Below are 13,048 nucleotides of genomic sequence, written 5' to 3'. Positions count from 1 at the left end.
GAGAGAGAGAGAGAGAGATGACTAGCTATCTGGAATCGTAGCCTCGCGTCTATTATTAACAATTAATGTTTCGTTTGTTGAAATTTTGAAAAAGAGAACAAAGAATAAAAAGAACGGTTTTGTTTTGAGTGTCAATGAAATTCGTTCGTTTCACGCAAGGAAATAGCGAGAATCACACACCGTTTATCGGAGAGTCGGTTGGTTTTGTTTGTTTGTCGCAGAAAATAGTCGTCTCTACGACGTTCGAGAGTACGTAGAAAAAAAAGTATGCTGCCTAGAGTAATAGGTAAGCCTTAGGTAAGGCCGTCTCATTTGGGTACGCGATAATAGCGCAGTACGAGGTATCCAAGAGTACGGAAAATGACGAGGAAGGCTAGCAAAACTGCCGTGTTCGCCCAAAGCGGCAAGCCCGAACCCCTCGCGCCACCCTGGTTCTCCAGTATCGCCGATACGGGTATCGTTGTACCGTTCTTGCATTCGAGAAACTTACTTGGCTGGGAGCACCTATGGAGAATAAGAAAAAACAAAAACAATTGGACAAAAACGCCAAGAATGGTGTTTTTAATTAGCGGGAGAAATGATCGAATGATCTTACGCGATCGGTTCTCCAACGCCAAATTCGAGAATCTGCATATTTTGATAGGCGTAATGCACCATGCTAGCGTATCGAGCCCACGCTAGCCACGGTGGGACAGCTGTCGCCAAGTAACCACCCAAGAGTTGGGTCGCGAGCGTGTACAAGGCGCTAGCGGTTATGCTCACTTGAAGATCCAGACAACAGGCGCCGACGAAAAATCCGACGCTCTAAAAAAAAAGTCATAAAGTGCATCCATCCTTTGATTATTGTTAAGCCCCGTTAACAATACGAAAATATCTCGATGATGCAAACCTGGGCGACAATGGTGTTTAGAAGTAAAAATGCCAACAAGGTGACAAAAACCGCAGGGCTCTGGAAGCCCAACATTGGGTAACTAATGATATGGTAAACGGCGGGCAGCGTTATCGTCAATGGCAGCTCGCCGACCATTTTCGCCAGGTAGTAGGCCGACAGCCGATACGATCCCGATAATCGCTCCTTGTTGATAACCTCCCGTTCTGGAGGAACTGAAAACATACGATCAAAAGTTACACACAGAGAAAAGAGAGAGAGAGAGAGAGAGAGAGAGAGAGACGTAAATGTTCTGCCAAGGCAGAACGGAAGGGAGAGAAATAATAATACGTGTCTGCTTGGATTTCCGTTAGATTAACATAATAAAAGGTCGCGTCCAAATCTTTGAGCCGATGACTGTGACTGACTCTCCCCCTCTAATTGTGAGTTATGACCACCGATTTTACTGGGTCACACTGCGTCCCACATACCTCGAGATTCTTCATTGAACGTTCCGTCGTGTCCTTTTGCATATCTTTGTAGTAAAAAGAAAGGAAAAAAAAAAAAGAGAGAGAGAAAAAGAAAAGAAAAAGTGTTGTTGAATGCCCGATTGAGCGTATTACGTTGAGGCTCAATTAACCAATCAGCTTCGTTTGGCTTTGCGCTCGTTGCGCAATCGTACGAGAGTTACCTGATGAAAACTTTAGAACTTTTCACGGAGCTATTTTACTCACGTTGCAATCGGATATTTAAATCAAAATGAACGAATTTAATTCGACAACGTTTATCATACACCGTGTTATTATAGAAAATATTTGTTCAATTAAAATATATACGATATATTGAACTCACAACTGGAGAGTGCACCAAAGTGCGCGAAAAGCATCCAATACGTGGTGCTGAAGAACATCCATCCTTGAATGTCGTGAAGGGCAGCTTCGGTCCTAGGTAGCCTGAGCCATAAAAGACCGGCCAACAAGCCTAGGGCTATCGTTTGTAGCCAATTTAAGCGAGACAGCATTCTTGGTCGTGCCTCTTGAAAATTTCTTTCCGATAATACCTATCGTACGTACAAGAAGAAATGATGTATACATACAAACGGACATAGATAAATAGAAAATGAGAAAGAAACAGAACGAACAAATATCAATAGAAAAGGAAAACGATTTCTCCAAAAGATAATCACACTTGTTCGTAAGTTTAGCGCAAACGCGTATAATAGTGCTATACAAAAGATTTGTTTAACGAGATAATTCAACTTTATTTTTTCCTTCTTCTTTATAGATAACGAAAGTCTCGTCGATTTATCGAAAGAGGTTAAAAGAAAGAACAAGAAAATAATCAGAATTATAAGAAGGAGAAAAAGAAAAAGGTAAAAGTGCAGCTAACACGCGCGTTTGTACGAAGCGCCATTACGAAGGGAAAGAGGAGTAGGGCAGCAGCAACTGCGCTTCGTGGTAATTATCCGGATATGGTGAATCGCGTAAACGCGACCTAGTTCCCCTTTCTGCACAACCGGCGGGGCTCCCTTTCGCGCCAAGTTACGCGTACACCACACGCTTTTCGCTCTTCTCTGCGATTTACAAAGCCCTGCATTTACGTGCACCAACAACCAGACCAGCGCAGCACCAACAACAACAACTTTTTTTCTATTTACTTTTTTTCGTTCGATACGTAAACTAATAACAAATCTAACTAACGGAAAATATAAATCTCTAATTATTACTCCATGATATTTTTCAATTGTTCCATCATTAAATATACTAACTTTGAATTGAGACCAGAAACTGGTTGGCCACTGCCACGAATAATCGTCGTCCGCGGAATTAGCGCTGCTGCTCGCATGACTCTGCGTATCCAACCACAAGGTGCCACCTTCGTCTTCCTTTCCTACAAAAAATCATTTTCAAAATATCCATTAATACATTTTCAATACTCTAATGTAAAATCGATCAAAAACAAATCAAAAACACGAATGTCGGTTCGATGAAAATATATCGACATTCGTTCGAATTCATATATAGACTACCATAGTTGATCGATAGTTCAACACGCTCTGCATGGACGATGCATATGCGTATGTTTGAGGAAAACATTCTTACCGATAGCCAGACTACAATGACGTGCATTCACGATCGAAACGTGTACGCGGTCTTATCCAATAATGTATGATTAGTGTTCTCCGTAGTTTAGACGTTGTTACAACAAAAGTTTGTATTGGTTGTTAGGATAGAAAAAAGAATAGAAAAGGAGAAGGGGAGAGTAAGTCGTGGTGTTGCGCATACTGCGTAATACCGTTGTGCCCGATGTGATGTTCGTGATAATGGATGAGATGGTCGCAGAGCGGATGTTGGCTGGGATTATAGTCCGGACGAAGTTCCGGCGGACAGTCCGGTCCCTGTCTCGATGCTCGAGCTGCAGCTACTATGCGTTCTCGTACTTCCTCCGGGCCCTTTATTTGCTCGACTGAAAAGAAACAAAGGAAGAAAGATAAATAAAAGGATAGAACGCTCGTCTCTCTGCTATTCGATTGCAATTTCGATGCAATTTTTTATTGCAATTTGCGATTGCACCTTTTTATTAATGATACGCGAATTGTGCTCCAAATGATCAAAGTACGGGCACAAGTAGTTTAGTTTATTATGTTTATTAGGTTATAGTTATTAATGTTTATTCGGTTAGCCGGTGATATTTATGACACGGATTTGAATTTAAAAATGTGATTTTTGCAATGGCAATCAGACGTCAGGAATTTGTTACGCTAAGAATCTTAAATTTCGTTGGAGATATTTGACAAACTTTCGATAGTTTCTATCAGATCAGAGCTCGTCATTTTAGATATCCCGTATAAATGTTGAAGTATTTCATAAGGTTTTCTACTCACGTATAAAGTCAGCTGGGTTGTAATGAGGCAGAAGAGTCAATCCGATGGTCGAGAAGAACCTACCAATGTTAGCCGTAGAACCGTAATAGGCGACCTGTCCACGGCTTAACAAGAGAAGCTTATTAAAGCTATGAAACATCCGTGAACTTGGTTGATGTACAGTAACGACGATACTTTTGCCCTCTTGTTCCGCATATTTTTTCAATCGAGAGATCAAAGCCTGCGCGGAGTGCGAGTCCAAGCCACTCGTTGGTTCCTACAAACGTAGAATAATATCGTCATAACCCTTAGATAATTACACTGTAACTTTCTCTTGAATCAAAAGTAAAAGCTTACGTCGAGCAGCATTAAGGACGGATTCGTGAGTAATTCGCAGGCTATGCTCGTTCGTTTTTTCTCGCCGCCGGATAATCCTCGCCTCGTATAATCGCCGATAACTATAAGAACAAGAAAAACAGAAAAAGAAGAACACATGATATTAGAGATATATTAATCGCTTGAACTCGAATAATTAAGAGCGCGATCACGCTGCTCTTCTAGCATTCAAACAGTTACAATTCCTTGAACCACATGATGAAACGCGTGTTCAAAATAATACCAAATAAAATAAATAAATTGAATAAGTAATATATATCCGAGATAGAGGAAAGGTTTCTCGTTACGACAAAGAATGAAATAAATATGTGCATATATCTATCGGTAAGAAAAAAATACGTCTAATATAAACTATTATATCAACTTCATATTTTCCTTCGATCGGCTTACATTTCTCTGGTTGATATACTCACTGGTATCTTGGCAGGCCGCGAGGTCGAGAACCTCGATGATATGGTCGACGCATTGCATCTTCTGCGAGTGTGTCAGCGTGTCCGGAAGTCTCAGCCTCGCTTGGTACTGAAAATCGTAAACGATCGATTTGATTGGTCGGTGGTAGGCAAATGTATTAAAATATCTTATCCGCTTGCTTGCTTGCCATCTTTAATCCCACGGTGGCCTGGTTTACGCATCCGTGGATATTAAAACGTTTTACCGTAATATCGTAAAAACCAAAAATGCAACAATTTCTCTTTCGCGTGCTGCTATTTTTCATTACTTTTCCCAACTTTAAGTCTTTATAGACGAGTTTCCTCGACAAAAGAGAGAGAGAGAGAGAGAGAGAGAGAGAAAGACGGGGGAGAGAGGGGGGAGAGAAGAAAAAAATGTAATCGAAAAGACGCAAGACGTTAAAGACTCGCGACCCGTTATACGGAGAGAGAAAGTGCCGTAGTCGTCGACGATGTTTACCTTTACCGTTTCCCATGTTTACGCATATTCAACAGAAAGGGAGAGAGAGAGAGAGAGAGAAAGAGAGAGAGAGAGCTAAAAAACGCAGACAAATGTCCAGAAAATTTGGATCATTCAAAAGAAGGAAGATTAATAAAAAAAAAAAGTATTTGGAGAATAGTTTGATTTCTCGTATCTAAATTGTACACATATAATATATAATACACATGATGCGTGCGCGCATGAGAAAGAAAAGTTGAAATCTATGCGAATGTTAGACGGCGCCGAGTGTTTTCGAAAGATGTAAGACGCTCGTGCTGCTGCTGTATAGTGTGCGGTGCGGGCGGTGCGGTGCGGTGCGGTCCGATGCGGAGCTGCCGTCGCGCCGCCAACGGTTCACTGACCGAGTTATGACGTCATCGAGAGAGAGCCGCCCCCGGGCCGCCTCCGTCTACAATTCTCTCTCTCTCTCTCTCTCTCTCTCTCTCTCTCTCTCACTCTTTTTCTATGTCCTAACGGTCGGACTCGCCTAAGCACCAAAAAGACTCCTCCTACCTGGCCAACGTTTAACGATAATCTACGGATTTGTTGAAAATTTCTTTTCTCTTTAGTAGAAAATAAACACTGCTTAAAAATCCCCTTATTATCGTGCGCCCCTTATATTTCTTTATTGCAAAACGAAGAGATTTATATACGTGAAATAAATCGAGTGATTCGCATTTATATAAATACGAAATAAGCTCGATTTCTTCTGTTTGAGAGAGGGAGAGAGAAATATCGTTATAGCACGCGTCATCGCATTCAATTAGCGGTTCAACGAGGAGGCATTAAATTTTCTTAGCCGAGAGGTAAGACGACAGGGGAGGACGAGGAGGGTGGTGGTTGTCTTGCCTTGGCTTGGCTTGGCTTTCGGCCACTACGAGCTTAGATCTTTTTCTTTCTTTCGAGAACGACGACGTCAAGTCTCGCGAGATAGGCAAAAGACGTAGGCGCGAATTCTGCGGTGGTTCTCCTAATTCGCGCCCACTTTTCAGCGTGGGATTTGATAAATTCCGAGTGAAAGGCACGCAATAATAAAGTTGCCAACAACAGTCACTCAGTCCTCTTCTCCCGTGGCCAGTTTTCGTGGAAAATAATATGTAAACGCACATAACTGGAAACGCGGAAAATTCCATTTCACCGAGAGAGAAATTGCGTTTCGATATGTGCTCGATCATTCCAAAACTTTCCCGTTCAAATATCATAACGCATTAATTAGGCCAGTTATCCACGCATCGAACCGTAACCGGCTAAACTTCTTTTTCAAGAAAATTACACATTATTAATAGTTGGCCGTATATTTATTTGGAACGTTTAAGCAACCACCACCGTTACGAACCTTTTTATCCTTTATTTTAAAATGTTGTAGACTTACCTCTAAGGTTTGCCGTAACGTGAGATCAGGAAAGAAAACGTCTTGTTGTTGTACGTAACAAATCCTACGACGCCATCTTTTCGTCAGTCTCTCGCGATTCAACCAAATCTCTCCACCGTCCAGACTGACCCTTCCGGAGAGGCAATTCAAAAACGTTGTTTTCCCGCATCCTTTTGCACAAAATGGATCATCCGTCATAATCGTTAATGTAACATTTCATTATTTTCAAACGCGATTTTGTATTATTTTCAACTGTTCGATTAAATAAAGATAAACTATCATAAGATAATACTTTTCCTCCGCGTCAATGAATCGTAAACGAGATTAAACATAAAGTGAATATTTGTTTTTGCAAAATCATCATCGGATTGGTAGGCAGGGTAGGGTAGGGTAAGGAAGAGTAGGGTAGGTAGATATATAATCAAAAAGATGAATTTGATCGTCGTTGAAAAAGAAACTCCCTAGCATTCACGAATAGGTTCGTTAGGACCTAAGGAGGAACAACATGAACAAGAAGAAGAAGAAAAAGAAGAAGAGTAGAAGATGATGATGACGATGACGATGATAAATACCTGAAGGGCCCATAACTGCTAAAAGCTCGCCCGGCTTGACGACTCCCGAAACATCACGAAGAAGTGTTCGCTTCTCCTTGAATACCTGGAGTCCACGAAAGATTAGCTGCACCGGACGAGAATCCAACGGGCAGACCAACTGCAGGGTCGAGCTTTCCACTCTGCAACGATAATAGAACGGAGTAGAATCCATTAGTAGAATCTCGTAGTTCGCTTAAGAGAATACACACACACTGTGTGTGTGTGTGTGTGTGTGTGTGTATGTGTGTCGGTCGAATTACGTTACTGAAATCAGACCGAAGGATATGATAATGACCGATAAAGCTGCTACTCTCTCTCTTCTTAGAACAAACGAAAGGCGATTCGCAAAAATAAGATCTGCTTGTTGACGTTCGCCGTCTCTTCGTCGTCGTTCGACGCGACATTTGCCTTTTTCTTTATATGTGCCTAAGTGTGCGTGCGTAATAGTTTCATGATATTATACGGTATCAAAGAGTAAAAAGAACAAAAAATATGAAGAAGAAAAAATAAACAATAATGGGGGAATCGTAGTCGAAAGAAGATAAGAAGAATTAACTTTTTTTTCTTTGCCAACTTATCGATATAATTATACTACGAAAGAGATACGCTAATGCTAAAGGACCAAACGTCGTTTTTCTTGTTTACTTTTACGCGCGTTTGCGTTAAATGCAATCAATTTGATGCTTTTCGATATGGCTACTTTAGTAATTCGAATGAAAATAATATAATTTCGAGAAAATTGATGGCATCGAAATAGAAGCTAAACTATATCATGCAACAATAAATGTTTTGTACCGTTTAATATTTTCGAAAATGTTACTTTTACTATAACGCGTCGTCGTGTTACGTGCAATCTCCCGCTTGGATGCTTTTCAAAATGGCCACGTTAATAATTCGATCAAAATGATATAATTTGTAGAAAATAATCGATGAATATAGAATAGAGGAAAACAAAGTTCATCATTAAATACGATAAATAATACAACACGACGACTCTTACAATTTGATGTTAAATAAAATACACAAAATTGTCATATCATAATCAAACAGAAGTATTACTTTTGATCTGAGAGGAGACAAACGAAACGAGCGAAATTATGAGCCAATACATGCTTTCGACCAAAAGAAAAAAAAGAAGGTGAAAAAAAGGAAATCACGTAGTCGAATAAAAGTCGGAGATTGTCGTAGGATCGGTGGGTAAGGAAACGGGGCCGACACGTGGGCCTTAATGCCATTTACAGAATGCGACGCACGGAGTTGTCTTGAACAACAACAACAGCAACAGCAACTGCAGCAGCAGCAGCAGTAGCCTTCGTAATAAGAGTGACGTCTCGTCGAAGCTATTTCATGCAGGCGCAAGCAACCAACCAAGTACCGGGGCCACTTTATTGCAGCCGACGAGAATCGCGATTTAAAACCCTTGCATTGGTTGGTTACAGACAAGCAGACGGAATTACGGTGTAATTCAATCTTCTCTCTCTTCGCTTTCGAATATTCGGTCCACGAAATTGACCGAAATATTGGAATTATATGTTTGGTGTACCTACGGTCGTTTCAAAGGAACCTTGTTTTTTCGAGGAAAGGAAAGGAAAGGAAAGGAGATGAAGAAGAAACGGGTTTTCTCCTCTCCGAGAATAAGATTCTCGCGTATCTTGAGATATATATATATATATATATATATATATATATATATATATATATATATATATATATTTTGTTGTTGTTGGTCTGCGTACACGCCCTGCGTACGATCGGAAAGAGGGAGAATCGAATTTATTGATTTGAGCAAGCCGCGACCAGTACAGTAGGAGTCTCCGTAATAGTTTAGTTTAGTTTAGTTTAGTTTAGTAAAAGTAAAGTAAAGAAAAGAAATTCAATTAAGAAGAAGTAGAAGAGAGGAGGATGGTCGAAATTAAAAAAGATGAAAGAGGTTGTTGTTGTTGTGAACGATGTGCGGAAAGAAGGAGAGGAGGAGGTGGAGGAGATCATTTGCGGTCGAGTTTGTACCGTACGGCCCGGGGTCCCTCTTACCGTCAGACAACTGACGGCAAGGCTATACCGGATAAACAGTCGGTCGAATTTTATCCTTGCGGTTTGAGCTTGCCAAACGGTCCATCGACTTCTATTTTGTGGTCGGCTTTACCGTATCGTAATATCTTTTTAAGAAGTCCAACCGAGAGAAAGAGCACGCACGCGGTGGTTTTGGGGAGTGGACGAGAAAGAAAAACGAACAAGAAGAAGAAGAAAAAAGATTCAAGTAACTATATTTCTCAATATATATAAAAAGAATGTTCTCTGACACTAATACCTTAATAATCAAATAATGAGCTGATTGAAAAATGTCTGAAAATTTGGACGCATTTTCTCATCGTACAAACTTTTTAATCGCAACCGATCCTGATCTGCCCACGTCAAAATTTAACTAGAAATTCTCTCTTCGTACGTGTATAATACAACTTATTTCTTATAGATATTAAATCACTATGCGCGCGCGCACGGGTATATAATATACATAGTAAAACTAGATCGTTCTACTCGATAGCGCCGCGTTTCATGACGTAAGAATTATTAAAGAGCCTGACCTATTGCCTACACTTTGTTCGACTTTGAATGACAAACTTTGTGCGTGCGTGCGTTTAAAAGAGACAAGAAATGAAAGAAAGAAATAAAGAAGATAAGAAAATAAAAGAGAAGAAAAGGATCGAACGGAAGGCTTCAATTATTATCAATAGAAAGAAGAAGACTTGTAAAAAGTGAAAGCGGAAGGAGGTCTCTCGGTGTGGCTCGATATCCCAAGTAACTCTCTCGGTGCAATGAACTTAAAGTCGATCGGAGAATGAGAATCGGCTCGAAGGAAGGAAGGAAGGAAGGAAGGACGGAAGGAAGGAAGGAAGAAAGAAAGGAAGGAAGGAAGGAAGGAAGGAAGGAAAGAAGAGTCTTTCTCCCATCGTTGGGATGCTCTGAAGCGCGAATTCGAGAGTGAGGTAAGAGGAACGTGGAGGAGAAGGGCCGAGAGAGAAGGGCCGAGAGAGAAGGGCCGACCCCGTACGAGGGGAGCGAACGAGTAGGAAATCGGAGGGCTCGTGTGCCATCCCGAGAGGGAGAAGAAAAAAAAGAAAAAGAAGAGGCGTGTTAGAAAGAGAAAGAACGAGAGAGAATTGCCAAGAATATCCGAGGGCCGATGACCCGTGACACAGGCGCGTATATACGTATGTATGTATATATGTATATCTAATAGGATGGCTCAACGTCCAACTAAGAGCCGACGAGCAGCAGCAGCACATCGTTGATCGCACCCCCGCGATACTTAAACCAAACGAAAGGGAAAGGACGTTTTGTTGCGTTAATCTATTCATGAAAATTGTTCATATTTTTTATCTGCTAGCTAAATTATCCCGTGGTATCTATATTTCTTTTTCTTCTTTTATTAGACTAGGCATATTTACGAGGAAAATAAAAACACGAGGTCTGATAGGTGGGAGGAAGAGGGAGATACTACAGAGACTGGTTGATAATATTTTATCACACACCCGAGACCCCGACTATTAGGTCGTACACGCCTTGAGCAAGTTTCTTTCTCTCTCTCTCTCTCTCTCTCTCTCTCTCTCTCTCTCTGTTTCTTTCACGAGAAAAACAAAGAATGCGAAGAGAAAGATATATATATATATATTTACATGGATAGGTGGTATAGAGAAAGAAGAGAGGGCGTCGTTTCGCGAGGAACGCGATACGGTTTATAGCGATGGATGTTAGGGGTCTCGCATAGCTAGGCTGGCTAGCTAGCTAAAAGGGGGATACACGAGTCGAGTTTTAGTGGTAAGAAATCACTCGGTTGTCTCTCGAAGGATGACGAGCTTCGACGTATCTTCCTTCCTTCTTTCCTACCTTCCCTTTATTTATTTGTTGCTCGTTTCTTTCCCGTTCGTAGGAGTCGTCGGTTAGCTGGCTGGGTGGTGGTTGTTGCTCGCGATTGGACCAACTCCGGCGCCGACCACCTCTCGGTGCGAATCGAAGCGAGAAAACTCGCGTCGTTAGGTCGATGAATTGATTTATACGCGCTCGTAAGCAGCCTCGGGTAAAGGGTCGAGATCCTTGATTGCGAGCGAGAACACGAACGAGAAGAAGAAGAAGAAGAAGAGGCTTTCGCTTGCTAGCTAGCTAGCTAGCTCTAACTAGTTAGATCGACTACGTTCGACTCGACTCGACCCAACTCGGCTTGACTCGCGACTCTCTATCGATCTCCCGACCCCCTCCCCTCTCGCTAGTATTTTATCACTTTCCTCCTAAAATTCGAGTCCTCCATTTTTTTCCTCCTTTTTCTTTTATTATCCGATTTCGCGCAAGATTCTCTACAATTCCATGCACGCCCGCCCGCGTTCCCCTTTTACAAATGCCGGACGGACCTCGGCAAAATATCCAGGACGAGTTTTTAAGCCGATAATTAGTGATTTCGTATATGCAATTAAAGGAGGAAAATGTTAACCTTAGGTGATTTGAGTGACCGTCTCCCTACCCCCACCCCGTGTATGTAGATTCGAGCGAGTCGTACGCGCTGCTCGTATACGTCGAGAGTCGCTCGCTTGTTTTTCAACGTGCCGTTGACCTCGTGCCGTATATGCGCCTATATATACATGTATATATAGCCGAACAGTCAGTCTACATGCACATATATATCTCTCTCTCGCTGCATTTATATAAATACATATATTATACATGCAATATCCATAGAGGGATATATAAAATACATAGAAATTTATATATATGTATATACTTTGGCACATGTATGCGCATATGTACATATGTATAAACAGAGAGTCACTTTCTCGTGGCGTCGATCGAGAAAACGAACTCTCAGCGGCGATATCGCCGGACTGTGATTATTGCGTCGAGAGAGTATATACGCGGCAGGATAAAAAGACACTGATAAAAAGAGAAAGAAAGAAAGATGAGGGGGATAAAATGTGGGTGGCGCCATACACATAGGAAGAACGTAGAGATTTAACGGGAACGTTCGTTTCTTCGAACCCTTTCATGTTTCTTGCGATCATCTCGAGGGTGTTCTCTATCATGAAATTAATCGACTTCTAAACGCAAAACATCCACACACACACACGAAGCAAACGATTAGCGATAAGGTAACGTAATTTCCGTTCTTCCTTGAAACGATGATTCTTCTTCTTTTTCTCTCTCTCTCTCTCTCTCTCTCTCTCTCTCGGTAATATGATTTTATGTCGATTAAAAACGGTACCACCACCACCGTTAGGAAAGGGGTATTCTCGTTGTGTTGCTCCGATCGACCGACTGGCCCAATTTCCAATACGATTTCTCCTCCGTTCTAACAAGTTACATGAGAAATTTTTATATACCTTGGTAAGGTACATCGCGTACCTTATACACACACACACACCTACCAACATCCCTTTCTCTTGAACGTTAAGAAAATGTTTTTATACTTCTATCCAAAGTTTTTTATTCGTAATCTATAAAATATTATTAGATATCGGTAAAAACGACCTGATGTTGTCCTGTTTTCTTTGATTATGGTCCACGAATAAAAAGAAATGTATTTGTTTAAAATAATGATGAGATAATCTGAAAACAAAGAAACTAAAGACAGTAGTCTTACTTGGTTTTTCTCTGTTCGATGCACCTGCCACGAAGGATGCAATTAATCGTTAATGAAGGCAACTCGCCGGAAACCGCGCCTAGTTGATCACGAATTCACGGATGTCACGCGTTTCTTCGCTTCGCTACAACGCCAAGAAGAAGCGAATCGATCGTCAAGGTGATATCGACGAGAGTTGGAGAATTCTTCAGAGTTCTTTTAGAAAAATCATTCCCTCTTCTTTTCCCTCTTCTTTTCCCTCTTCTTTTCCCTCTTCTTTCCCTTCTTCTTTTTCTTCTTCTTTTATTGAAAACATTTCTCAAACGGATATCAACGATTCGAGCAATCTGATTTATGTGCTATCAATTCTAAACGAGTACCGAATCATGGATAGGTAGAATATCAAGTTGTCTATTTACTC

The 13,048-nt window shown here is 41.2% G+C and overlaps 1 protein-coding gene across 1 annotated transcript in view; it reads right to left on the bottom strand.

The window, feature by feature from the left end:
* Positions 1 to 6: 6 nt before the first annotated feature.
* Positions 7 to 13,048, bottom strand: part of LOC106785476 (ABC transporter G family member 14) — a 40,549-nt gene continuing 27,507 nt past the window's right edge. The window contains exons 3-13 of the mRNA XM_014745991.1: positions 7,002 to 7,162; positions 6,430 to 6,599; positions 4,541 to 4,646; positions 4,089 to 4,189; positions 3,753 to 4,008; positions 3,164 to 3,334; positions 2,637 to 2,758; positions 1,721 to 1,928; positions 890 to 1,104; positions 596 to 804; positions 7 to 504 (exon numbers count right to left, since the gene is read on the bottom strand). Coding sequence (XP_014601477.1) covers positions 309 to 504; positions 596 to 804; positions 890 to 1,104; positions 1,721 to 1,928; positions 2,637 to 2,758; positions 3,164 to 3,334; positions 3,753 to 4,008; positions 4,089 to 4,189; positions 4,541 to 4,646; positions 6,430 to 6,599; positions 7,002 to 7,162 — 1,915 coding nt within the window. The 3' untranslated portion in view covers positions 7 to 308. The remainder of the gene's footprint in view (positions 505 to 595; positions 805 to 889; positions 1,105 to 1,720; positions 1,929 to 2,636; positions 2,759 to 3,163; positions 3,335 to 3,752; positions 4,009 to 4,088; positions 4,190 to 4,540; positions 4,647 to 6,429; positions 6,600 to 7,001; positions 7,163 to 13,048) is intronic.

This window comes from Polistes canadensis, unplaced genomic scaffold, assembly GCF_001313835.1.
Source record: "Polistes canadensis isolate GaletaPanama2010 unplaced genomic scaffold, ASM131383v1 scaffold_51, whole genome shotgun sequence".
Taxonomy (NCBI): domain Eukaryota; kingdom Metazoa; phylum Arthropoda; class Insecta; order Hymenoptera; family Vespidae; genus Polistes; species Polistes canadensis.
Note: the sequence above shows the minus strand (reverse complement) of the source record. Positions and strands in the feature narration are given on the sequence as shown.